Source organism: Hyposmocoma kahamanoa, unplaced genomic scaffold, assembly GCF_003589595.1.
Source record: "Hyposmocoma kahamanoa isolate Upper Pololo Valley unplaced genomic scaffold, ASM358959v1 102, whole genome shotgun sequence".
NCBI lineage: Eukaryota > Metazoa > Arthropoda > Insecta > Lepidoptera > Cosmopterigidae > Hyposmocoma > Hyposmocoma kahamanoa.
The window spans coordinates 7,041,827-7,068,792 of NW_020653337.1; the positions used below are offsets into that span (position 1 = coordinate 7,041,827).

General features: G+C 36.8%; 1 protein-coding gene across 1 annotated transcript; it reads left to right on the forward strand.

The window, feature by feature from the left end:
- On the forward strand, nt 1-26,670 carry LOC113237471 (protein Wnt-1). Its single transcript, XM_026473966.1, has 4 exons — nt 1-185; nt 13,966-14,228; nt 23,450-23,748; nt 24,806-26,670. Exons 1-4 carry the CDS (start codon nt 91-93, stop codon nt 25,331-25,333), a joined length of 1,185 nt encoding a protein of 394 aa, XP_026329751.1. The 5' UTR covers nt 1-90; the 3' UTR covers nt 25,334-26,670.
- The last annotated feature ends 296 nt before the right edge of the window (nt 26,671-26,966 follow it).

The window sequence follows — 26,966 nt, forward strand, 5'->3', positions numbered from 1 at the left end:
GCCTTGGGACGCGCGCCGGTTCGCCAGACGTTCCGGTGCTTTGACGGACCGCGCTCATGCCAAACTACGCGTGGGACCGCCCATCGCAGAATGAAGTGTCTGTGGCTGGTTGTGATCACTGTGCTGTGTTTGAGGTGCGAAGCCGTCGGCAACAAGCCTCGGAGAGGACGCGGCAGCATGTGGTGGCAAGTAATTTTATCTTCCCTTCGACGTAAAACCTAAGTTTCACTTATCATTTAGCATGAATGAGCGTAACTTTTAATTTTGACATAAAAAAGATATTGTTCGATTGAGATTTTTATATTCTAAGGTGCGAGGTAATTAATTTATGTCAAACTTCTAAGTTGCGTTCTTCAGTGTGTAATGTGTTACAAAATTGCACTATTGGAATAACTGTTATTATTATTTAACTAGTATTTTTATCGCATAACTCAAGCCCTATGCTAATAGTTCTAATAATTACCGTGAAATTCCTAAAAAAATATAATAAAAATACTATTTTTGTTAATTCAAATTACATACTCCAATTGTAAAAAAAATATTTATTTTGGCTATAAAAATTAATCAGATGTGGTCTATTTTTATACAAGTCAAAGTCAAATGCAATAATTTAGTTTCTATTTTTTACCAGGATAGAAAGTGTCGATTTTGTCTGCAATATTGCTTTTGCACTTACAATTAAGTTTAATAAAACGTAAACTCAAATGGTTTGAAGCACGTGGATGTTATGCAAAGCCTTTTGTCTTTTGTATCTTAGTAAAACATGACGAAAACTATTCAACATATTTAAAAACACGGTCACAAATAAAAGAAGTAGAAATATAATAATATATTCACTCATGAAATCATATTATATCTTTTAAAGTAAATTTTTTGAACCGTATTATTATTTAACGGGACTAACAACTTTTTACAAAAAATAGTTTCATGTAAATTATTTACTATATTAGCTTATTGATTATGCACACTGCTATTTCATGATAAATGAATAACATAAACTCTGTTATATCGGTATATAATAAATAACACTGAACAAAAAGTATGTAATACATTGTAATGAACACATTGCATCCCACGCTGTCTATAGATAATTAACAGATCGTTAAACAACTATAAACAAACTCTTGTGAGATCGTTAATTGTGCGCTAAAAAATAATGACTTTCAATACAACATTTCAATGTGCAGTTGATAATGTCGTAATTATAAAAATACATTACATATCAATATACAAGTATTGAACAAAATGTAGGTCACTGTTTTGATTTTCAAATAATTAATTATATCGATATTATAATTATTATAGATAATTAACTAGTCCTTTTTTAAAGTGTACTTTCTTTTTGTCTTTTTGTAATTATAACAAATTAGTTGGTGGAGTAATTACAGGCACATGGGACTTATCAACTTATGCCTTAGAGTGACGGGCGCAGTGGCAGTGCACCTCAGATCTTTGCGATTTAAAGCTCTGAGTGGCACTACAATTACAGCGTATAGCTTACTAAAAGGCGCACGACTTGTTCGTCCCGTTACTGGATGTTATAAAAAAAAGTAATTTCACTAAAAATAATTGAATATCATGATAGTAAAACATCCTAACATTCAATAAAACTTAAACAAACCCAGTTTACATTTTTTTTTAAACTATAGTTCAGGGTATTGGTTTGCATTAATATTAGACTTTGCCATCTCAGTCAGTCGTGACTATGGGATCTGTAAAGGGCCCGAATCGTTGGTTTGTTTGAAAAAAAAATATATACACGATTTACATACAAAAACTAGTTTCATTATCAATGTGTAACAATCGTTAAAACCTAGGCGCTCGATAATAACTTACAATTCAATATCTATAGTACTGTATATGAAAACATACAGGTGTAGAAAACTTACGTGCAGTCCTCTAATTGCCTATGTTAAAAGCCATCCAGACTTTCAGCATGAAATGTCAAATACTCATATCATTATTGTATATTTCGTAATATCATTTTAGGACACATAGTGTCATTATCAGACAAAAATATATGAAAACAAATAAGGCCTAATATAAATATGGTCGTGAGTAAATACACAAAACTGACTCGCGTACGACATTGTTATTAAGAACGCGCCTCAATTTACGTACTTACATAATTATATGTAGAAAAAATCTTATATAGCACATAAATTTTATAAAAAAAAAACATTCTCAAGTTATTTATTATGAAAGAACTTTCAATTTGAGAGTTAAGGAGCATTATTTATCTACTGTTAATATACCTATAAACTGGATTTTGAAATATGTATTTATCTAGTTTATAATAGTTTAATGTTAAACATTGTATTACATAATTTTGTATTTTGTGCACGTAAGCCCGTTATTACAATTATTTTGTCCTTTATTTGGGTCTGCAGGAAAAAATTTCTTATAGAAATAAGCTTTTATTAAATGTATTCTGTGCTTTTTCCTGTGCATTATTTTTTTTTAAATAGAAGAAAATACAAATTCAAAATTGGTACAGTATAGTTCAACTACAGAGGTTATTCTTACACACCGCAAGCACGCACACATACATTGTATCTGAATATGAATTATAATTAATAAATAACACATACGGTTCAAATTGTAAGAAATCCGGAAATTTCTTGTCGAATAGCAATTGTGAGAAACTTTGACTAATTGTTGATAACGATTCAGTGAGTCGGCTCTCGTTCTACATCCGACATCTTGTGAAATAAGTTACATTCGACCAAAAAAAGACAACATCAAGTATAATAAGGCAGCTTCAATCGCATCGCATTTTTTTTTTGATCGAGTTTTACTTATTTGGCAGAAATTCTTTCGAACGAAGAACGGGAGTGCACCCTCAGACACTTCCCCTTTAACAGGAGGAGGCAAGTGATTTTATAATGAATGAGGTATATTTGAAACAGCAGTCAATAACAATCGCCTTTCTAACCAAGAAATCCCCTATCACGTAATCTCTCAGCATGTGATTGCTATAGGTGAACAATTATAATTTTTTTAAATAAAGAATATAAACAACACGTGTTAAATAATAACTTAATATCTTGTACTTTAGAACTCAAGCATGGGATTCTTATACATACTGACAATGAATATTTTTAACATAATCTTGTAATTTGTATCTGTATCAACTTACTGTATTACCTGGCTCAATCCTGTCTTTGACATTTTTAACGTTAGTTGCAACTAATTAAAAAATTAAACTTTAGATTTCGATATCACTGTAGTTAAACAATGAAAACGACGTAAAACAAAACACATTCACTAGACGTCATATTTTTCGACGGACAGATGGAATCTCTGGAGTGACGAGCTTCTCGTTTATATTTATTCACACTATCACACGGCTCCTGGAATGTGACATACCTAATTCTACACTATGTAGACAAACACGCCCGTTAGAATCGCTTGACTTTCATTATTTTTATTAATTTACTTGTAAGAAATAATAAAAAACTTAGGCAAAAAAATTATGGATACTGCTAATAAAAATAATTATAAATAAATGTCAAAATTTGATTAGTGTGTAAAATATGCAACTTTTTACAAAAATGCAGTTGACACCATATTTATCAAATGCGATGACCGGTTAAAATATGTTTTACCGACGGCAAACTTCCATAATGCTTGTTTCCTACATGATTAGTAAATTTTGTAATGTTTGTATAAAAGCAAATATTTTTAAACGTAAATGCTTGTAATAAAATAATTAAAGTGTTAACAATTCTATAATATTTAAACGCTACTAAATTACGCTTATCAGTGCATTATCGCATCGCGATGCGCACGCGGCTTGCGTTGTACAAATAAATTTCTTTATGTGTGTTTAGTATTTCTTTTTATTACTAATTATACTTATTTATCAAAATGAATGTTGTATCTTTATAGCAGTAACTTAAATGATATTGTTCATTCAAGTGTGGGAGTAAACACTCTTAGAGTCCGATTCCTATCAGTTCCGAATTTGAGAAACGACTGTCAGAAATGTCATCACGGGGCTCGTTTTATCTCTAGGTGTATATTCGTATTTTGTCGAATTTCGGAGACTTAGTGCACAAGCGACATCCGAAATGGGTTCGAGCTTTCCAGATTTGCATAGTCTTGCAGTTCTAGAGTTGCAGAGTCTCGGATTCGGACTTTACCCATTATTCCCATTTATACAGGGTGTTATTTTAATGGTATAATAAATATCGCAACCCTCAATATAATATTCTATATAAGACGCAGTCACTTGTAGGTGTAGCCTCCTCCAGTACTTACGGTTCATAGCCAACTTCTTGATTATTTTATAGATGCTGATTTTGATCTTCTTCTTTATTTGTTCGCAATACCTACGCCATTCTTGGTCTTCGCATCTTTGTGTCTTCCCCTCATTTATCACTCTCACAAATTCGTAATTACGTAACAAATGTACAGTAAACATTTTCCACTTTTATTCTCTGTTGTTTCCAAATTACATCAATAATAAAATGATATAATTGTGAAAGATTAATTTTTAGGAAACTGTCAAAATAGATTTAGGAAAAATACAGTACAAATAAATATATTATCTTTTTTTATATGAAATGGAATGTAGCCATATCTCGCATAAACCAATTTTGACATCATGTTATTAGTCAGTTTCAAAAAAAAGGAAACTTTCCTATCTACGACTTTATTATTTAATCAGTCACCAGTCATGTATACGCCATTTGGTTCGAGTCTAATATAACAAAATTATATTATATGGTATAAAAAAACGGTATATGGTTACCAATAGACTTTAGCAATGATTGCGCAAAATTTTTACGAAATTTCAATTTTAAATTTAATTGTTTTTTTTTCTAATTATCATGAAGAAATTACATATTACGATAATTATCAACAAGCACAATAAGTAGTGTTTATTAGTTGTGAGTATTAAAATGGGGTAATAGTTTGATTAAAATTTTTATTTCAATGAACGTCCATAGCTCATTTTGTACACATAATAAACCTACATTAATTTAATTTCGTGTGTCATTTTTATTTATTTAGTAATTTCTCCAAAAAGTATTACCGATCCAATTTCCCCACTTTATAATTAACTTACTAATAAATAAGTAACGAGTTCTTAGGTTCTTCTCAGTTAACCGTGACCATGGGATCTGTAAAGGGCCTGAAACGTCGGTTTGTTTGAAAAAACAAATATACGCGATTTAAATCCGGAAAAATAGTTTCATTTCCTATAATAAATAAGTGTTTAATTATCTGGGCACCCCAAACTTTGGATTAAGTAAGCCTAAGAACAGTACGGGTCACATGTTTTGTAGTTTGAATAATTAAATGTGATTTGTAATTTTTATTTAAACTGTTACACGAAATTTATATTCCAAGTTTTTGTATTTGATGAGGAGAGTGATTTCTCCAAATTACGAAGTGTGTGGAATTCTTCAAGGTCAACCAATCAGGGTGCGGTTATTTGTACAATTTGGTTTTGGTACATTTAAAGTTGGGTTGCAATCATTTTCATCTAAGCCAATAAATAGTGCTGCGAATATTTTATATACATGTTTGGTTAGGTAATACTTTGATTTACCGGTTTGGATTCTATCTTCTCTTATCGTATCAATGGCATACACTATAATGTTTGTCATCGCGGTGAAAGGATTTGGCAATGGGCGTAAGGTTGTCCAGGGTGCGCAAGACGTACAGAAAAGAGATGGTACGTTGTGCGTTGAGGCTCTTTTCATGGATTCCAGTAACAGTCGGTACTACCTCAGCCCGAATCAACATTTTTCCCGTACTGAATCGGTTCTATTGAGCAGGTCGAGTGGCAGGAACACAGGCTTTATATCAGAATTTATTTTTTTACAAATAAATTTAAAGCCGTTTGAAAAATGTATATCGTATATTATACTTGTAGTATTTAGTTCAGTACATACAAAATTCTTGGTATATGTAAACAACCTATCGAATACAGCAGTTTTCTTGTACAATTTCGGGGTACGTTTGTGTTTTCTTTCTGTCGAGAAAATTTTCAGGAATATTAATCAGTAACCTATCCTTAGTTTGACCATATATTTTTTCCAAAATGATTGATTCAACATTGTTATGCGGAATCAACCAAAGCCATTTGAATTGCAATTGTTATGGATAGGCGTGTCACTTACCATCAGGCGCGCGACTTGTTCGTGCCGTCCCTTGGTATAAAAAAAATAACCGACTAACTTAACCGAAAAAAGGAGGAGGTTCTCAATTCGACTTTATTTTTTCGTGTATGTTTATTAGTTCGCCATTTTTTTTAACTCTTTATTTAGGGGCTTTGATCATTAATGAACATATAAAGCCCATTAGAAAAAAATACATAAAAAACTCTTAATAAGTAATTACACTTAATTATATGTAAATAAATATTAGACAACATCACAAACGTTGCTCTGATCCCAAAGTAAGTAGCTAAAGCACTTGTTTTATGGAAATCTGAAACAACGATGGTACCACAAACACCCAGACCCGAGACAATATAGAAAAGGTAGTTTTCTACACTGACCCGATCGGGGATCGAACTCGAGACCTCTGAGATGGCGACACCGCGAATACCAGTATGCAAGCCACTCGACCCTTACCGTCAAAACCGGAACGCATTAATACTCACATTACTACTTGGCAGCAGAAATAGGTAAGGTGGCAGTACTTCCCTGGACGAAATTTTTCTTAACATGTAATTAAATACAATATACACTAGGTTAATACAACCTCGATAGAATCCATAGGGTAGTAATACGACATAGATTTGAACCAGCATCTAATGCAATGTCACCGATGTAACACATACTTATTGCATGTAACTTTCTTTACTTCGTTTATGATATAATCTTAACACGCCGACGACGCCATCGGGCGGCTGCCTTTCACACATGGAGCTATGTATGGAGCATTTCCCACTTTCTACGGTTAGAGAAAACGTATTGTGGTGTTTATTAACATTTGAAATAAATTGTTAAATATATTTAGCTTTCAAAAAGCATTTGTTAACCTTTTACAATGGTTTCTAACTTCGTAATAGGTAAGTAAGTTGGCTTGAAAAACTTGCATGCAAATTTCAATTACGTTAAATAAGGTAGACAGTAAAATTCTGCACAATGTGCGTTTCAAGCAGGGATTGCGGATGTTAGAGACGTGGCATGACCTAAAAAGCACACTGGAATAATTTGAAAACTTTCCAGAAACAGACTATAAGCCAAAAAAACAACCCAAAAGTTCCAGAACGATTAAGTTAGACAGATTGATTGTTTCATAGATTTTGATTGGTTTTGTTAATAAATGTCACAAAATCATTGAAATTTTATTACAATACCAAAGGAATTGAATAAGGATGTACATTTTTCGCGTTCTTTTTAAATATATAAAATCAGAATTCGCATCAACATCTGCTAATGTGTAAAAAACCTGCAACAACCTTGGGTTCAAGCGACAGGATGAATAAATCGTGCGCCTGGGGGTAAACGACACATCGACCCATAATAATCGCAGTGCCACCGAGAGCTTTAAATTGCAAAGTTTGTGGACGCTGTCACTGCACCCTGAGTCGTAAAGTTGACAAATCCCATGGGCATGTAATTTCACTCATAGTTATAGAATTTATTTTTTTATTTTAATGAACTTGCTCTTGACCACTACCCAAGCTCTAGCTCTGGAGCAAAGATAGGATCTACGACGGCCGAGAAGATGCCTATTCAGTCGTAACTTAAAGATACCCGGGTTGTATGAATTCGGAAATGACGCGGGCAGGGAATTCCATTCCTGGGCTGTGCGCATAATAAAAGGTGATGAAAAGCTCTTAATACGCCTAAAGGGAATATCGATCACGTGATATCCCGCCGTAAGTTTGGATGTCCGATGGTAAAAGGGAGCGGGCGGGATGAGCCGATGGATGTAGAAAACCGATAGCCGGGCAGCTTTGCGCCGGTGGGCTAAACTATGAAGTTTAAATTCGAGCTTATCATCGCCAATAAGTCTCCTGGCTCTGCGCTCAACCACCAGCAACCTTACCCTTCAAAACCGAAACGCGGTAATATAGCATTACTTAGTCACAAAAATAGGCACTGTGTTAGTACTCCCCTTGACGAGTTCTACTGCTCACTATACAGGGTTATTTTTAAAATATTAACAACCTCACAGGGCGATATTACCAACATCCTAAACAAGAACTTTTGTTCCATGACGTTTAATAATTTATCCGATTTTGCTTTCATACAAAAATAAATAGATCTAAATATTTTATTGTCATTTTTTATAATATCAAGTGACGGGACAAACAAGTCGTTAGCCTGGTGGTAAGCTACAAGCCTGTCCATAACAGTTGCAGTTGCAGTGCCACTCAGTGCTGTAAATCGCAAAGATCTGAGGAGCACTGCCACCACCCTGAGACAAGTTGTTGCAGGTGTTGACAAGTCCCATGTGCCTGTAATTTCACCAGCACCTTTACCCTTTAATACCGGAACACAGTAATGTAAGCATTACTGTTTGGCGGCAGAAATAAGTGAGGTGGCCGCCTTTCCCTGGACGAGCTCTTTCACAAGGAGTGCTTATTCTACCAAACACAGATCTAAAAAGTGTCAGAAAGTACAACAAAAATTTAAAAGTTTCTTTTTGGTCAATTTATTATGTTTAGTAAAAAGTCATGGAACAAAAGTTTTTAATAATAAAGCACTGCGAGGTTGTCAGTTTTTTAAAAATAACCTTGTACAGGTGTTTATTTGCGCTAAAATATATTTTAAATGAGTACTTAAATCATCCAGCCGCATTTTATCTTCAGTTTTGTTCTTATTAGTAAAAAATTGACAATCGCCACACCTTACTTAATACGTATGCATGTCGCGTAGTGCATATTACCTTACGGTTGACATCGCGTGCTGAGCATGATAGCCCTGATAACAAAAACCATCTTCCTTAGACCTCTTTACATTGTCAGTAATTATTTAATTACTTTAGTTATAATCGTTTCTTAGTGATTTATGAGTTCAAAAACATTCATATGTATTTAAATGAAATTCACTTAAAAACAATGTGTTGCTGAATTTGTATGTTTAACAAATTCTTTATCATAAATTAGATGTAGTCTTCGTACCAGTAAGAAGCATGCAGTTCATTTTACACTGGTCCTCAAGTTTGATATTTTATCTCTTCTCACAGAGCAACAAATTAAATAAAAGCCCGATTTTGTATGCAATGCGCGTGCGACGTATCAAGCTGGTGACGTGCTAAAGTTAACCTGCGAATATTTTAAATTTACGATGTCAAACTGTCCAGTTGTCAGTTGGTATCGGGAGAAAAAATAGTTTATTATGGCCCTGGACGACTTTCACTTGTTGCTGTATGAGTAGAATTTTAATATAGCCTGTATGAAGTTGTTGAATGCTCACGACATTTCCTACAACTTTATATGGTGTTGTGTTTCCTTCTTGATGTAAACACGTGTGTATTTTGATATACTTTTTTTATAGTGTATTTTTATTTTGATAATATACAGGTAAGGTAAACTAGGATTTTTAAATTATATGAACAAAATTGGGTTGGGCAAGGTGCCCAAGATGCTGGCAGCGTTCCCCCTTTGTATTGCTGTGCTAATGCGTTGGGCAAGGTAGCTGCGCGCACTTGGGTTTCCCAGGCAGTCTATTAATTTTTTCGATAAAATTTTGTACAGGTGAAAGGCACTGGGACCTCATGGGCCAAGGATGTCGACTCCAAAGGCTGTAATTAGGTAGTCGGAGCCGAGTTTCTGACACTTATTACTTTTTGCCGCTTTCCGCCAGCGAAACGAAACGCCTGTCCATAGCAGTTGCAGTGCCACTTAGAGCTTTAAATCGCTAGCGATGCAAACGCGGTGCAGTAACGATGCAGTCGCTAATCGTCTAGCTTTACACACGCGCGCGATTTTAAGCAGCGATGGAAGGGTGCGTTTGCACCGCTGCTAAATGTCGCCGTGTGTTACCATTCTAAGGGACACTTCCACCGCGCCCTTCACCCTGAGACATAAGTTGATAAGTCCTTTATGCCAGTAAGTTCACCAATACCCAACGCGGTAATGGTCCCATTACTGTTTGGCGGCAGAAATACCTAATGTGGCAGTACTTACTTGGACGACCTCTTTCACAACGACCTGTACTGCTCTACCATGTCAAACCAAATACACTGTAATATTGTAGATAGATAACACGTTTATTCAGCACAAATACAAACAGAAACAAAACATTTACAATCACTTCACAGAGTATAACATAAAAGCACATAGAACATTCATTATTAATTTTATACACATTTATATAAAACACATATTGCGAGAAAAACAAATACTGTGAGAAAAACAAAGAAATACTATAACAACTGATAAAATTTTAATGTACGAGTACCTATGACTACAGTTTGTGCTGAAATTGCCCTAACTAAGCATAAATACTGTAGACCGAGAGAAGTCAAACAGTGCGGGTTTTCTGCCAGTACCATATGGTGAGCGATCGCAGCCCAGTAAGTAAGCCCAAAGTTAAATCAAATCAAAGTTAGTTATTAATAACAGCATTTTGAAAAAACGCTAAAAAAGTATTATTCGACTTTTTGTCAGTTATTAAGTTTTGAAGTTATAAATAAAAATAATATTAAAAGATGAAGAAAGGGGTTACAGTGGATAATAAACTCCGCTTCATTCCACATGTTGAAAATACTATAAAACGTGCGTTTAGAATTTCGGCGCTAATAAGGAGGACGACTAAATGCTTTAAAAGCACTGCTACTAGGATGATCATAATTAACTCTCTTTCTCGTATTACTCTTGAGTATTGTTCTGTTGTATGGAACCCGCATGATCAGGCACACTCGATTGGAACATGTGCAAAGCAAATTTCTTCACCATATTTGTTACTCTGGATACTTGTGACTCTTGCGCCAAGCACTTGTAAAGATATGGGGCACTGTCTCTGTCTAATTGTAGAACTATGCTGGATCCAAGTTTTTTCCACAAAATTGTGAATAATTCAATAGATTTTCTACCACTTCTAAGTAAGGTTAGGTTTACTATTCCTAGACTAAATGCAAGACCAAGAAATTATACACCTTTTAAAACTCGTACCTCTACAACTAAACTTGGCATCTCTGCTCCTATAAGTAGAATTAAAACTTATAATTAGCATCATAGGCCATGTATATTTTTGATGATTCCCTGCTCAGCTTCAAAACTAAAATAAAAAAATTTCATGTTTATCAAAAATTAAAATAATATTAAAATAAAATTGTATTAAGTAATTATATTAACGTGTTACCTATTGCTATATGAATTTGAAACTGTAAACTATATGTTATAATAAAATCTGCTTCCTAGTACTAGCATGCTGTGATAGCCTGTAAGTGCGATATGTATAATGTTTTTTTAATATTTTGATTGTACCTTTTTAGCTACACTCTGATATGTATTGTGTTGGCTATCCATTCTAAATAAATAAATAAATAAAGATACATTTAACTTATTTTGTACATATCTAGCTATTGTTATGTTTTGCGACATACCCATTTCTGTTTTAAGAGTAATCAATTTATTTTGCCTTAATTAGATTTATTGAGTGTCAGAATGCTTCACCACCATGATATTGAATTATTTTTCGTGAAATTACTCCACTAGTTTGTTACAATTATTAATACAAAGATGGAACACTAAGAAAAATTCCTTCGATTCAGCTAGATTTGAACCAACGTGTTGCAGATCTTTGTGTTTGGTTTTTAACTTTTTTGTCCATAGCGCCATCTGCGAGAAATCTATTTCTTCTCTTAGCCAGCTCTGTTTCTTTACAGCTATCAGCAGCTGACTAGAGCCATGCCTTGATAACAGCTCCTTATAGCCATAAAATTACAAAACACTGTACTGACACTTGCAATGTTTTGATTTGATACGATAGTGCTACTAAACCACTTAGACATAATAATAATGCACCATTATCTGAAATTAAACTAGCCTATTCCCTGTATCATGAGTATCAACACCATCAAGACTGACAAAAAAAATTGAAAAAAAAAAATTTTTTTTCACCGAGAATCGTAACCGGGACCATGAGGTGATCATGCTAATCACTGGACCACTGGGTATATTAACACTGGACTAAAGCAAAGTTCATCGTAACTTCCTTCAAGCAAATGCCCATATATATACATTTCTTTAAGATCTACTCAAGACCGTCGCTTAATTGCCCGTATAAGGTACCCCAAGCGCGGAAAAGACAATATTTGTTATTTTGACACATTCACACAAGCTTTATCTCTGCTCAAACATAACGCTTGCTCGAGAAAGCCATTCACGATTTTTTCCCCGAGGACCCAAGTCTGTTTGGTTTCCTACCAACGTGACAAGTGCAAAGGACTGTATATGGTCGGCAAATATGGACATCCTAAGTTTTGTTTTGAGTGGCCGTGGGTGTCAATATGACGGCCTGGTTTAATTTATTGCACCCACAGACGGATTAAGATCGTTTTAGAAGATTATCGAATTGCATTCGCTAAATGTCTTTTGGGTATGACATATTGATATAAATTACTCCAAGTCTTTGCATTCTTTGTTGTGTTTCTATACAATTTTATAGAATAAGATGTTTAATACCAATTTTGACGATCTCGATGGCCCAACGGTTTGCACTGTGGGCGGTGGACGAGAAGGTTTCTGGTTCGATTCACGTTAGGACCAATTTGAGAAACTAACTTTTGGTTTAGCGTTCCAAGTATTATACAAGCAGTGACAGAGAAAGCCTAACACAAAACCACGTCTTTAAAGAAACAAAAATAACCATAAAAGTATCAAAGAGTTTGAAACGAGCGTGATAAAAGCTTATTTTATCGTAGATCTTTCTAAATATATTTATACCTATATATGAAATATTTTTATGAGGCTGTTAATAAGTAGCGAGACAAAAATTGAAAAAGAATGAAATGAAATCTGCGATAAAGTTTAACATTTTTCATAATATATTCCGTTCTACATATTAGCATTATTAAATGAGACCACACATGTCATTCAAATAAAAAACTTAATAACAAAACTAGATCGAAATAAATTCGTTACAAAAACTGACAGAAACGTCATACTGATTATGTTGTATCAAATTAATAATGGAACTAATGTGATAGTATCTGTGACGAAATATGTCAGTTTTAATACAGCGATCAAATAGAATATACAAAACAACAACTAACAATCGTTCAAAAAACAAGATTTATATAGGTATATTATAGCGTTCATTAACACGTCACCTTCATTCAGAATCGCCAGTCATAAAGCCTCTGAGATATAAGCCCCATGTACATATGTCTTCCGAGAAGTTAGATTAGGCGTTTAAGTGATTTCTAAAGTAAAGACTTTGAGACTTAATGCCCGTCTCCATAAATTCTCGAAGGAAATAAGAATTTCCGACGAACACGTTCATATTTACGTAACACTCGACTACAAAGAAAGGCAAATAGAAAAGTAATATGATTTCCAGCGCTCGGGCACAGGGCACGGACGACACACGGTGCGCGAGAGTGCTCCGAGTTTTTTGTAGGGCCGCAGCCTATGTTCGGAGGCCGGCGGCGGCGGGTGGCGGGCGGCCGAGTCAACAGGCCGTGATCTCGATCGCTCTTGGCCTGTTTGCCCGCTCGCTCCTCGAGAATTAATGCGCGACGCAAATATTTATCTAAACGTCTGCGGATTGACAGTTCGGTCGTCAGTTGTTTGTTGTCTTTACCTTTTCAAATGAGTATTTCATTTCGAATTGCACCCAATGCCTTAAGTGGCGTTCGTCCTTTGTTTATTTTTTAAATTTGCCAAGTTTTTGGTTTTAGGAGCCACTCGGGCAGGCATTGTCTTTGCTGCGACGGTGACAAAAGTCAATCTTTAGCGCGTGTACACAATGAACCGTCCCGTTTTTTGTTACGCCTTGTTATTAGGTTTTTTTTTTTACTAAATTAAGAATCTTTGTTTGATAGGGGGATAGCGAAAGCTGGCGAGCCAAACAACTTATCACCGTTATCACCTGGAGTGCTGTACATGGACCCGGCGGTTCATGCTACGTTAAGAAGGAAGCAACGGCGGCTAGCCAGGGAGAACCCAGGCGTGCTGGCGGCGGTCGCAAAGGGCGCCAGCATGGCTGTCGCGGAGTGCCAACATCAGTTCAAATACAGGAGATGGAACTGTTCAACGAGAAACTTTTTAAGAGGGAAGAATCTATTCGGCAAAATCGTTGACAGAGGTAAGTGCATTTAAGGCTTGTTATTAATGTTTTTAATTACACTAAACAATTGATAAGGGTTGACAAGTTAATACTCGAGTCACGGTAATCCTGTCGCCAACGTACAAGACCTTTGCAAAAAGGCGATATTATTTAAATAGCGATTTCAAGAACACGCGTCATTTGTTGTTTCAAATTTGGTATCGTTAAACAAAACGAACAAAACATTAAAAAGAAGTTAAGCAGATAAGCCCTAAATGCCCTTCCAAAATACCGAGGAAACAGATTACTGGCTATTGATTCGTTTAAATAAGTAACTTTAAAAAATGAAATCGAAACTTGAATGAAGTTCGGTGCAAAAAAGGTCTGTATAAAAAAGAGTACGTTTTGTACAAGCCCCCTAATACCAGTTACAAAGAGTGGCTACAAATTAAGTGTTATCCGTAGTTGGCAACCCTTTTAAGAGATGTTATCTGCCAGGAACGGGAGGGTAGCGCTGAGGCCGGGGCCGGGGGCACGTATAAAGGGCTCATCAAGATAAAACATCCTGGATCAATTACATGCGCCCGAGTGACATTCGAGTTCCCGTTTGTCGATCCATCCTTTTATTTTATTTACATTTTCAAAAGTATTCCTTTTTCAATTCGACTTGTATTAATATTAACATTGAATATTAATTTGAAAGATTATCTAGGAATGGATGAAGATTTCACAACGTGTTATAATTATTTTTTTAAAGTAATTGTTGAAGTGCATTAAGGTGTGTTTTGTTAGTATGTTTTTAGGATAAAAATCCGACATTACTTTCGCTTCGATTAACCTACCGTTGCGTAAAAAACATGTCTATCGTTTATTCAGCAAACACCTATTCACAAATGCGCTTGCGTCGAATGCATTTAGCCGATTTCAATAGCTGCTGATCTTATCGTCAGATCAGATACAAATCGGCTAACAGACCTCCATTAGCATACACAATAGCGGTATTAGTACCAAGTTCAATTGAAATAGCATATTAACTAATATTGCGTAAGTTATTTAGTTTTTGAACTATTAATTTAAACACAAGGCTTGTGTACAGATAAATAAGGAACAGTGCCTGATAAAGATATTATTCCTTTAAAAAGTTTTAATACACTCTCTGACTATACAAATTAAGTGTTGCCGTCGATTAAATGATTACAAATCCTTATGGCTCCAGAAAGAAGGTATAAATTGATGTAACAGTCCACTGTGTTGTCGTGTATATGTTATTTAGTGTTCGGAATCAGCGCTGCCCTATCTCCGGTGTCTGATTTCGATGCTTTGTGCGCGATACACCTTATTATGAGCTCGCGAACATCTGTTCATACAACGTACATTATTTGCTATTACAACGGAAAAAAAACGCCAGTTCTGGAAATCAGTTTTGTCGTTTTCGCGATGCTCTTTTATTTGATGATTTTTATGGGAACGAGATAACGCATTAATCTGATTTTTAACCGACTTAATAAAAACGAGAATCAATTCACCTGCATTTTTTATGTATTACGCGATTACTCCGACATTCGTGAACCGATTTCGATTATATTTCATATGTTGGAACGGGGGCAACTAAGCAATGGTCTTATACAAGTTTGAATAAAATATTTCACCTCTAGGGGAAGCAAATTAAGGAATGCAGTGAAATCCAATGAGGATTGGATTTCACCCACTTTTCATTAACCGATTTGAATGAAACTTGGCACATAGATGTAATACCACAGACTTTTAACATTGGTTTTTGTAAAAAAGTTATTATTATATTGTAATATATGGAAAGACCACAGTCTCCCATTTGCTACGATCCTGGCATGCTTCTTTCGCCGTATCCACACACATTAATGCTTTCATCTCGCTCACCGGTTAAACGCACTCTTGACCTGGCCTTTCTTTAGGACGTTCTCGATTTGGTCATGGTTAGTGCGCCTGGGTCGGTCTTTACTAACTTGCCCGCACACACTCGCTTTATAAATTTATTTCGTAAATCTTTGTAGAATATTCTATTTTGAATTTATCATGATTCATCATCATCAACCCATTTATACGTCCCATTGCTGGGCACGAGTCTTCTCTCAGGATTTAGGCCAAAACTTCATTTCACTTCGAGAGTTGTAAACCTTCTCCGATTTTTATTTATAATATCAAGTGACGGGACGAATAAGCCGTGCGCCTGTTGGTAAGCTACACGCCTGTCCATAACGGTTGCAATGCCACTCAAAGCTTTAAATCACAAACAGCTGAGAGGCACTGCGCCCGTCACCATGAGACGACAAGTCCTATGTGCCAAAACAGGAACGCTGTAATGCTCACATTACTGCTTGACGGCAGAAATAGGTAAGGTGGCAGTACTTACCTGGACGAACTCTTTCACAAGGAGCTCTACTGCTACATTCACAATTCACGTATGCCTTCGTCGAAAAGCTCACGGTAAATTTCACACATAAATTTCGAAAACTTCAGAGGTGCGAGCTCTGATTTGGACCCAAGGCCTCTGTTTGAGAGGCTGTAGGCCACACTGTTAGTGGTTTTATATTTATTTTATAATAAATAGATCATAATTCATATTTTGATGTTTCTACTACAATAAAACAACATCAATAAGAAAGAGTTATTCAAATATCAATAAAAACGTATTATAACAAAATGCTTTCCGTAAGATCGAAGTTCACCGCGCCCGCATTAGGGTTTATCTTCGAAATTAATAGCGTTCGCTGCGATATCGCGCCCTAATTCGATCGCATTTCGAATTCGTAACTATATCAGGATACTGTCGGCCTGTAGTAAGTGTTCTGTGTACTCCGGTTATTGACCGCTAGCTTCAAACGTTAATGAATTGTGCAAGCGGTTTTAGTAAAGAATGTTTCTATTAACTCGGAAGTTCCAATGCACTTCAAATTCTCGTGTGTCTGAGAATAGTACACCAACAAAGTCTTAAAGCCTTAATTAGTTTCAATTTTTTTTCGAAAAATTTAAATGATTGAAATCAGATCTTTGCGATTTAAGCTCTGCTTTTCGCTTACCACCAGATGAATTGTTCATCCCGTTATTTAATATCGTAAAAAAAAATGTGTTCGATCTTTGTATTAATAATTATAACAAACTACGAGTAATTAAAAATGTCATGGTAGTAAAACATCGTAATATTCATTACAGTCATTATACAGTCAGTAAATTTATAAAGCGACATCTCTTGTCAACCTCTGGTAGCTGTAAAGGTACCTGGTTGAGTGAAGAAAAACTTTAATAGATTCCTCATAGGTGGCGCACCGGTAAAAAAGCCGTTAAAACCAAAAACAGAGATCTGTAACAAACGCATAGAAAATTTCGATTGGTCTTCTGCAGTTGATAAAGCGGTCACCCTAATTTGGCACTGACACAGGCTTGTGTCCTGTCAGATCGAGGGAATTTTTCTTTGTGTTTGATCTTTGTATTAATATTATAGCAAAGAAGAGTGGTAATTTGACAATGACTATTTAGAAAAAAAACCGACGTCAAAAGTTCTGGAATTACAAATTTAGCCAAATTTGATTTGTGACCCTGAGAGGTGAAATATTTTCTTCACATTTAAATGGGACATTGGTCCCATTCAAATTTGAAGACCATCAGTATTGACTGATGTACCCTCTTTCCAACAAAAAAATAATCATCAAAATCGGTTCACAAGTGCCGAGTTATCACGTAACATACATACAAAAAAATTACCTCCTCCTTTGTTCAAATCGGTTTAAAAATATACTATTATGGTAGTAAAACATCATAATATTCATTATAATATTATAGTTTAAAAAAATATATACGGTTATTTTTTTATTTGTGTACTTAAAGATAAATTTTCATTGCATTAACTGGGACACCTTGCACTATAAACAAATTAAATGTATGAAATATTCATCCAACATTAGATTGGTAAGAAATCACTATTACATATATGCATACTAAGTGTTTACACAATTTAAAGTTTATAGTAGGAAAAAACGCGACCGGATCGAAGATAGCCTGCGGCTGAACTCAACTAGTACACTCGCCTACACAGCTTATGCTTCTATAATACTCAATATTAATAGTAAATATTTGAGAACACGAATTTGTGCATACGATTGTACCACTTGCGTGAATGAGCAGGTAAATCAAATGAACTATTATTGGACTATGCGTTATGTTCCACAAATTTATGCTGCTAAAATAACGTAAATCGTCGAGACAGAACCAATTAAGTAAATAAAGTACATTAAGAAAGAATTACGCGGCAATTATTCTTCAGTTACATTTTTCTTTTCTGTTAGCAACTTGTGCCTATTGGACCAGCAATAAAATGCAGAAACATTGCTCAATAAAGCATTCAAACCACTGACAGGCATGAGGCGAAACGCCTAGAGCGAATATAAATATTGATATTTCATTCAAACATGTACTGCGATAAAAGCTTTGCACAATTTTTCTAAATTAAAAGCCAGATAAAGCACGGGCCCCCAGACCACCATAGTAATAATTTCACTTGATAAAAAGAGCAAAGAGATTACACAATTTATGTTATACGCGTGTGCATTTGGAGCATATTACTTTATTAAGGGCAGGCAGGGCGGGCGAATCACGCGGCCCCATATTACAGGCTTGCCGCAAATATCCACGATAAACTTTTTAATACATTGCAATTACGCTCATTCGAGAAACGCATAAAAACGGACAACCGATCGCGGCGGGAGCCCGTCACAACGTTCTCATTAGAGAAAAAACTCGCAAATATGATCCCTAAACTCGCTTTTGAAATGTTCATCAAATTCCTCAACATTCTGTATAGGGTTGTCGCGCACCATAATTACACTGCAGACGCACAAAGACCCCCCGGTAGGGACACGAATAATTACTAATTTACACGTTGACACGCCATTGACACAAACGCGACATCTTCATCTCATTGTGGTGTAAACCTCAAGGCTCGTATTAACACGAATGATGACAACGGCACAATGGCCCGGCTTTTATTCGTCGTGTCATTGTCATAGAAAAATATATGGGGCGAGACCCCGTGGCGAGCCCTCCTGTGGCGTAGTTTAGCGATGCGTCTGCACTCGGACAAACTCCACGGAAGCCGCGTTTACACCTAATGCAGCTCCTAATGGCAGGTAACTCGGCCAATAAAACCCGACCTTTTTCCAAATATTTCCTGTTCTCGAGTGATTCGTATGTGCCCCCAAGATTCCAACGCCGTGGGTGGATTAAAACGTATAAAACGATCGACACCAAAAATAAAACAGATATAAAATGCTCTCGACGAAATGTTTAATACTCAATTAGATAAGCGTTTTGGGTTTTGTACAGTTTGAACTGTGTCTCCGATACGTAATGTGCTTGTGATATTAAAATAAAATGAAGGTATTTGGATTACAAACATGCTTCGCTATTCCTGTAGGGACATGGGACTTGTTGGAGTTTTTACCGCTCGAGCTTTTGACATTTTCAATTGCCTCTTTATTGTTTATGGACAAGTCACTTAAATCGGAATTATTTTCGGTGCTTTTTTCGTAGTTTGAAAACAAATGTCTTTGTCCATTGTGTGAATGGGTGTGGAAGGCAGTGGATGGTAGCTATGGTAGCTGCGAGCGCTTTGTGCCACTCACAATGAGTGATATACGAGCGACGTAATTTTGAATTGTCGCAGAGAACCTCGGACCAGCAGTTCAATGTGAAATTATCACCCATATACGGCATAACGAAAATGAATTATTGCTTTTTATTGCTCCATTCCTGGTGTGTCTTTATACTAAAAAATATCACCTATTCATGCGCAGTCTTGCCTCTATCTATTGATTAAAACTGTAATCCTTATTAACAAATTAACTCTTATACAGTGTAGGCGTCAGAGTAGCGACGAAAATAAATCAAAATAGACTATCTCATTATTGCTCTGGAGTATGTCATTAACTCCTAGTGGAAACTATTTTGTATACAAATAAAACTACATTTAAAATGACTTCATCTCAAGTCGATAAAGGCACGACTGATAGAGCGAGTGCTAAACCGGCCAAACACCCTTTTATAAACGTGTGATTTATCGATGTTTTGAATAATTACGTCTCATCAAATTTGAATAATGTAAGTCGTCATAAATAATAAGGTACAAGAGGCGCGATGCAAAACCGTCATAAGTCAATCCTTCAAATTAATCTCATGGAAACACCTCGGCGTGATGACTTAATGCGGACAGAAACATATTTAATTAGTGCATTAATTTTGAATTATTTAATGGTTCACCCGCGAGCCAGGTGTTCGTCAAATGTCAACAGTGATTAAGTTTTATTTTAGTGAGCGGTCGAGCGGGCACGCAGTTGGATTTACGACTTTTTGACTTTTATAAATTCTCAACGCCTCGCCTTAACTGCCAATCCGGCGGGATGGAATTATCGCTCGGTGCTCGCGCTGTAAACTGACTTCGGGACCATTTATTATCTGCACAGATAATCCATGGACGGCACTTTATTATCAGTTATAATAATAATTTACTTTTATAGATCCACATTACTTATGTTTGTTCTTATTTGACTGCAATTTGATGGAGCGAAATTGCTTTAGTAAAATTATGTTACCAAATCTCTGCCTACCTAAATTACTTATACAACATCAGCTGTCTAGACACGTGTACCTCTATTTGTTTTGGGAGATGCTCGGCCGGCGTCGGATTATTGTTGTTTGGGCGGTTAATTAGGTCCGTAGATGGAATTTACATTTTATTTAATGCCGTGACTAATGCGGCCCCTCAGACGGTGCCTCTTTACATCTGTCATAATTTTTCTATGTCGCGCCTTATTCGCAAAACGCGACAATCGGCTTTGTTGCTCGGGAAACCGATGGCCGGACACGACATGCAAATAAATTATTCATTTATTTAAAGTTTTATACATATTCTAGTCTTATTAGAATTAAACAAAGAACCACTACTGAATTATATAAAAAAACTCAGGCTGGGCTTGTGAATCATCGACGGTCATCGAAATACGACTTCAACATTCTCACACACCAATTAAAAATTATTTCCAATCGTTGTTTATAGCAGCGTCCCGTTATGCCATCCGTATGATTGAACTGTTGCTGGAGTAACACTAGCGAAATAAAAATCACAGCGGGCTTATATTGACAGCTGTTTGATGACAGATGCGTCGACAGGGTCTCACTAGGAAGAGCCCGCCACCTGGCCGGTGCAGGCGCCCCGTCGCCACACAGAGCTCTCTTACTCATAAACGATCTCTGTTGTAATATATCCGTGACCAATCTTACCACTTTATGATACGTTCAACAATATTAAATGCTTGATTACAATATCCGATCATATCAAACACATTTTCTGCATGAATAAATGAACCAACCCCTCAGTGTCATCCCAATGCCTGATGACTTTTATCAGGTACTCACAAGTCAATCGGATTAGCCGAAAGCTATTATGTTACGAGCGTTATTTACGTGTGCCATATTTAATTGGCCTGCACCTATTCGTTATAGTTAATGCGAGAGAACGTTTCCAAGTCATTACCGAAGATAAATGCGCGACTCAGCGACCGCTCGTATTCGTATCTGTACCTTGAATTAATTTCGTCCGAGCATTGAATGATGGCGAAATTGACATTAAAATTCCCAGTCCAACGTCTCATGTAATTGCTGAATAAAATACTTTTGTATAACATCCCAAAGGGAAGCACAAAAAGCGAAACCCAAGCGAGATGCGGCAGAGTGCGCGCGCCGTAATTTATATCGGTGTACGATGACAACTCAATAAAAAAATGATTCCATTTGCTTATTGAGTCCTTAATAACGCTGGTACGGGCTGCGCGGGTCGTTTCACATAATATGATTATTATATATAACAACAAATACGCGTTTCTTATTATTTTTACATCTTTGGGGTCTGTTCACTTTTTCCGATTTATAGCGAGCGCACGAGGTGGCCGGAAGCCCACCAAAGGCGTGCGCCTGCGCAGTATATTCCCAAACGAATTGCATTGGCCGCGGAGTTGACACGCGATACACTTATATTAGAGCGGCGTTAATTGCTTACTTTATTTTTACGAAGGCATCTCGCGATAGCGATCGGGCTTCTTACGTTTTATAGCCTTCGAGGAATTTCATCATAACGCTGGAAGAGCTCGCGCATACGGCGAAGGCCTTTAATGAGTCGAGCTTGCACCAACAATAGCGAGTTATTAATGCACATTACGCCGTAAAATTACAATGTCTACGCTTGTGAATTAATAACAAGATTACATCCAGGGTCGACAGCCAGGAGAATTTTATGTGAGTTTTTAGACGAATGTAAATTTAATTATGTGGTAGGGCATTCGTTATTCGTCGACGTCCGTTTTATCCGTTAATAATATCGTCTCCGTGGGCTGTAGGCTGCTGCGCGTAGACAAAGAGCTGGCCCGTATTAATCGTTAAGAGTGCGCAGGCTATTAAATCGATATTAACAGAGAGAATTCGATGCGCGCGCCGTACCACTTGTAATGATCAAATTTATAATCTCTCGGGTAGGTAAGAGCCACTTCTTTTATTTTCAATCGTCGAGATATACCCTCTCTCTTTTAATTGTATTTTATGAGTATTTGATTCTAATGCCGGGCCATTAATTATTTATAGTATTCGATACGGGATGAGAGCATCGATTTATGAATTCGTCCGCTGGAGATGAATGGACGCGATGCGATGATTGCTTCGTGCTTAACCCTTTATTGCGTGAATATCAACTTAATGATCGTGTTTCTCTTATTGTTATGATTCAATCTGGCGATGTCAGCCTCGCCCTACACTTCTTTCGTTGTAATTAAAAAATAAGCAAAGTAATCGAACATATTATTAGTTCGCCACCCTCGTCGTCGAGAGCAATTTGTGAACTGTTGGAATGTTTTTGTACGAAATCTTTAATACCTACCAATTTGGAATCGTCCAAGATTTTTTATCCCTAACCCTAACAATAAAATTTGATTAAAATATGGACCCCTCGGCTGTTGAGATGAATTAATTACTTGAATACCAAACATGCTTTGCTTAGTATGTAATCAAGGACCCGTACTGCCTCTACCTGTTTTGAAAATTACCTACCCAAAATGCAAATCGTTTTTTATGCTATTTATGGTTTTATTATATGTGTAGTAAACGACATAATTGCAAGATAATTGTGGGATTTAACATTTAGATTTAATATGTATATAAGTTAATCAAAGTTTCCATTGTCGTAGGTTGTCGAGAGACAGCGTTCATATATGCAATCACCAGCGCCGGAGTTACGCACGCCGTATCCCGGGCTTGTGCTGAAGGCTCTATTGAGTCGTGCACGTGTGATTACTCCCACGTGGACCGCGCGCCTCACCGCTCGCGAGCTGCCGTCGCAGCTAACGTGCGAGTTTGGAAATGGGGTGGATGCAGCGACAACATCGGGTTCGGCTTCAGGTTCAGCCGGGAGTTCGTCGACACGGGCGAAAGAGGAAAAACACTAAGAGAAAAAATGAATTTGCACAACAATGAAGCTGGTAGAGCGGTAAGTTTCATCAGGTTCAATAAATAAACAGCCTTTACACACTCGTCTAAAACTTCACAAACACTTATAAATAAACCATACACGTTGAGTAACAAAATGTCACTAACAAGCTACAGCTAAATGTTCCCAAGTCATGACAAGTAGCCGTCGCTATCTTGGCCTTGTGATGATTGGCAGTCGACATACTGTGGCATTACAGTTTATCCAATGGCCACTTAGACGGTAGCACCTCGTAAACAAAACAACTTCGATTTATCGATACGACCATTGTCAGCGAGGCGTGTTTACATTACCATTACGGATGACGATTGATCGTCAGCAACTTGTCGCGTTATTAATTATGCGTCAGGCGACGGCACAACCCATTGCGCGATGAGTGCGCAACAGGCACTCATTCGTTGCGCCTGCGCCGGCTACGCGTCCTCCCACCGCACACCCACATTTGCATGTCACTATCCGACTCTACCTAAAATCTGTCGAAAAAGGACGTCGTCGCACACCTCGAGCCACCCAGACTCATCATTAACAGACCGCTTAATTCCTGTCACGCCGCTCGCGCTGGGTGTCCACCTGATGAATATTCACTACATTCCGACGATTGTTTAACACATAATTATTTAGACACCGTACTCGTTTATAATTAGGTACACAAGTTTAGTAAGTAGATACATAGAGTTGATTACAAGGCGTCGACATTGTTCTTCAAAGCGCCTGCGCCTCGGAATAGGTTAATATTGACTGTCTCCATCCTCACGTCATTTATCTACCTTCTAAGAATGATGAATGTCCCTAGAATATGATTTATGATCCAGCCACGCGCGGTGACGACCGGCCCACCTCCTCACGATTTGTAACAATTTGCTCGATCGTGAGATGCGATCGATGGAATACGCTTAAAAGATCATCGATCACCTGTATCGACGCTTATCGAAGGAATTTAAAGATATTTGGACATCATTATAGACCTCCTGTTACGATAAAGCCTCTTAAATGATTAAAATTAAATAATTGTACATTACTTTGCGGGTGATGTTTAATGGTATTGTTATGTTAACAGCACGTGCAGACGGAAATGCGACAAGAGTGCAAATGCCACGGAATGTCGGGGTCTTGTACGGTGAAGACGTGCTGGATGCGGTTGCCGAACTTCCGCTCCGTGGGCGACGCGTTGAAGGACCGCTTCGACGGTGCCTCGCGAGTCATGATGCACAATACCGATCTGGAGAATCCGGTACAGCGGAACGACGCGGCTCCTCACAGGATACCACGCAGAGATCGGTATAGGTTTCAACTACGACCGCATAATCCAGATCACAAAGCTCCCGGAGTCAAAGATCTTGTGTATCTAGAATCATCTCCTGGCTTCTGCGAAAAGAACCCTCGACTAGGCATTCCGGGCACGCATAGTCGCGCTTGCAATGACACCAGCATCGGTGTCGACGGCTGCGACCTCATGTGCTGCGGCCGCGGCTACCGCACTGAGACTATTTTTGTGGTAGAAAGGTGCAACTGCACCTTTCACTGGTGTTGTGAGGTTAAATGTAAACTTTGTCGCACTGAAAAAGTGGTTCATACGTGTTTATAGACAGCTACGTAGTTATGACTTTTGGACATTTTCAGTGATAGAGCAGATACTCTACTTAGTGTTGAATATTTGTGGTTGTGACTCCAGCGCTTGAGTGGACCCGTTCAAAGTACTCGGAAGCAGATAACGGACCGTGTATATAATCACTTTACTTTTTCTTCTTCTAACGGAGTCGACGTTATCGTAATTCATGTTGACTTATGTAAATAGTTCTGTATGACTGTATATTTTTTCTCCTCTATGCGTATAATTGATCTGGCGTGAAATTAATATAAGCTCTCGTTCGGTTAATTTATTTGGCTATTAAGTGCGAACATGTGATCTAGTAACGTTATTTTTTGTGGACGCTGTCGTTTGGAATCTAATGAGACCAGTTTTACGACAATTTATTTCTGTCAGTCTGTCATCCCTCGTTTACAATCGAAATTGGCCTTATTGGTTTCCTTACGCGCTCAGGTGTGTAATTTATTTATTTAAGATGCCGTACATATAACTCTCGATTGACTACTCACCCAAGGGACACCTACGTGAAATGCTTGACGACTTTAAATGGTATTACCTAATATCATTTCAAAGTCGATGTTCATCTAACTAAATATCACATCACGTCGTCGTTAATGACTGCGACAACGACGACGTGATGTGGTATTAATACTTTGTACTTTAAAGACGTCCGCGTGTGCACGCACGGACACGTAACTGTTTTAAAATCCAAGAGCAAAATTATCTTGTACTTAATAATATTTTCACATTATCACCGAGGCCGTTAATGGAATTTGTGGCTTATTGCATTTGCATAAAAGTGCCTTCTTGGGTGTTCGCTGGCGAAAGCTGGCTCGGGCTTTATCAGTCAGTAAGTAGCGCCATCGTAAAAGTGTCCTACATTGCGAGATAACCGCTCTCGAGAATTTTAATTAAATATTAAAGGAATTAAATAATCAGTATTATGCGTATAATATTGCATGTGTGTTGCGTTGGATATTTCGAGATAAACGCGCACGCAAACGCACTCGGTACTTTGTTATACATTTTATACATTTGCTCGTCCCATTATACAGTTTCTATGTACTTACGTAGTTAAAAGCATGTGTAGCTACAGTACTACAAATATTTTGTTTCTTTTAATATACATTTTATTTGTTGTAGACAGGCATTATCGCAAGCTGTTGACTACTGGCTATTTTTAACTTATTTTCATGAACTGGTAATGATTAACCCCCTGCTTTAACCACGATAGACAAACCTGAACTTCAAAAGTTAATTTATTTTGACATAAATGGAAATAGGTGTGTTATTCACCTTTCGACGTATTTAAATAACAATCTGACGTAATAGAGTCAACAATTTGCGATGAATTTTAGTAAATTTATTTGAATATTATATCAACGTGAATCATATTTCAAATGTGATATAAATAAGTCTTACTAAGTAGCTAGGACTATTTCTTTTGTAAAATATGAAACTAATGAAGATATTAATGTCAATACGTAAGCTATTATTGGAAATATTTATTAAACTTGTTTTAATTTATTTTATTTCACTTTAAAACGGGCGTTCTGTTTTAAAGTAAGATAAGTTTTAGTTATAGTGAAAAATCCGATGTCAAAAACATCGGTACTATGTAAACAGGTAT

What these genes read in the sequence shown, in the direction of transcription:
- LOC113237471 (XM_026473966.1), top strand. Translation starts at nt 91, where the DNA reads ATGAAGTGTCTGTGGCTGGTTGTGATCACTGTGCTGTGTTTGAGGTGC. An exon ending in CGGCAAAATCGTTGACAGAG is followed by an intron (nt 14,229 to 23,449) that starts GTAAGTGCATTT and finishes CCATTGTCGTAG; the next exon opens with GTTGTCGAGAGACAGCGTTC. An exon ending in ACAATGAAGCTGGTAGAGCG is followed by an intron (nt 23,749 to 24,805) that starts GTAAGTTTCATC and finishes TTATGTTAACAG; the next exon opens with CACGTGCAGACGGAAATGCG.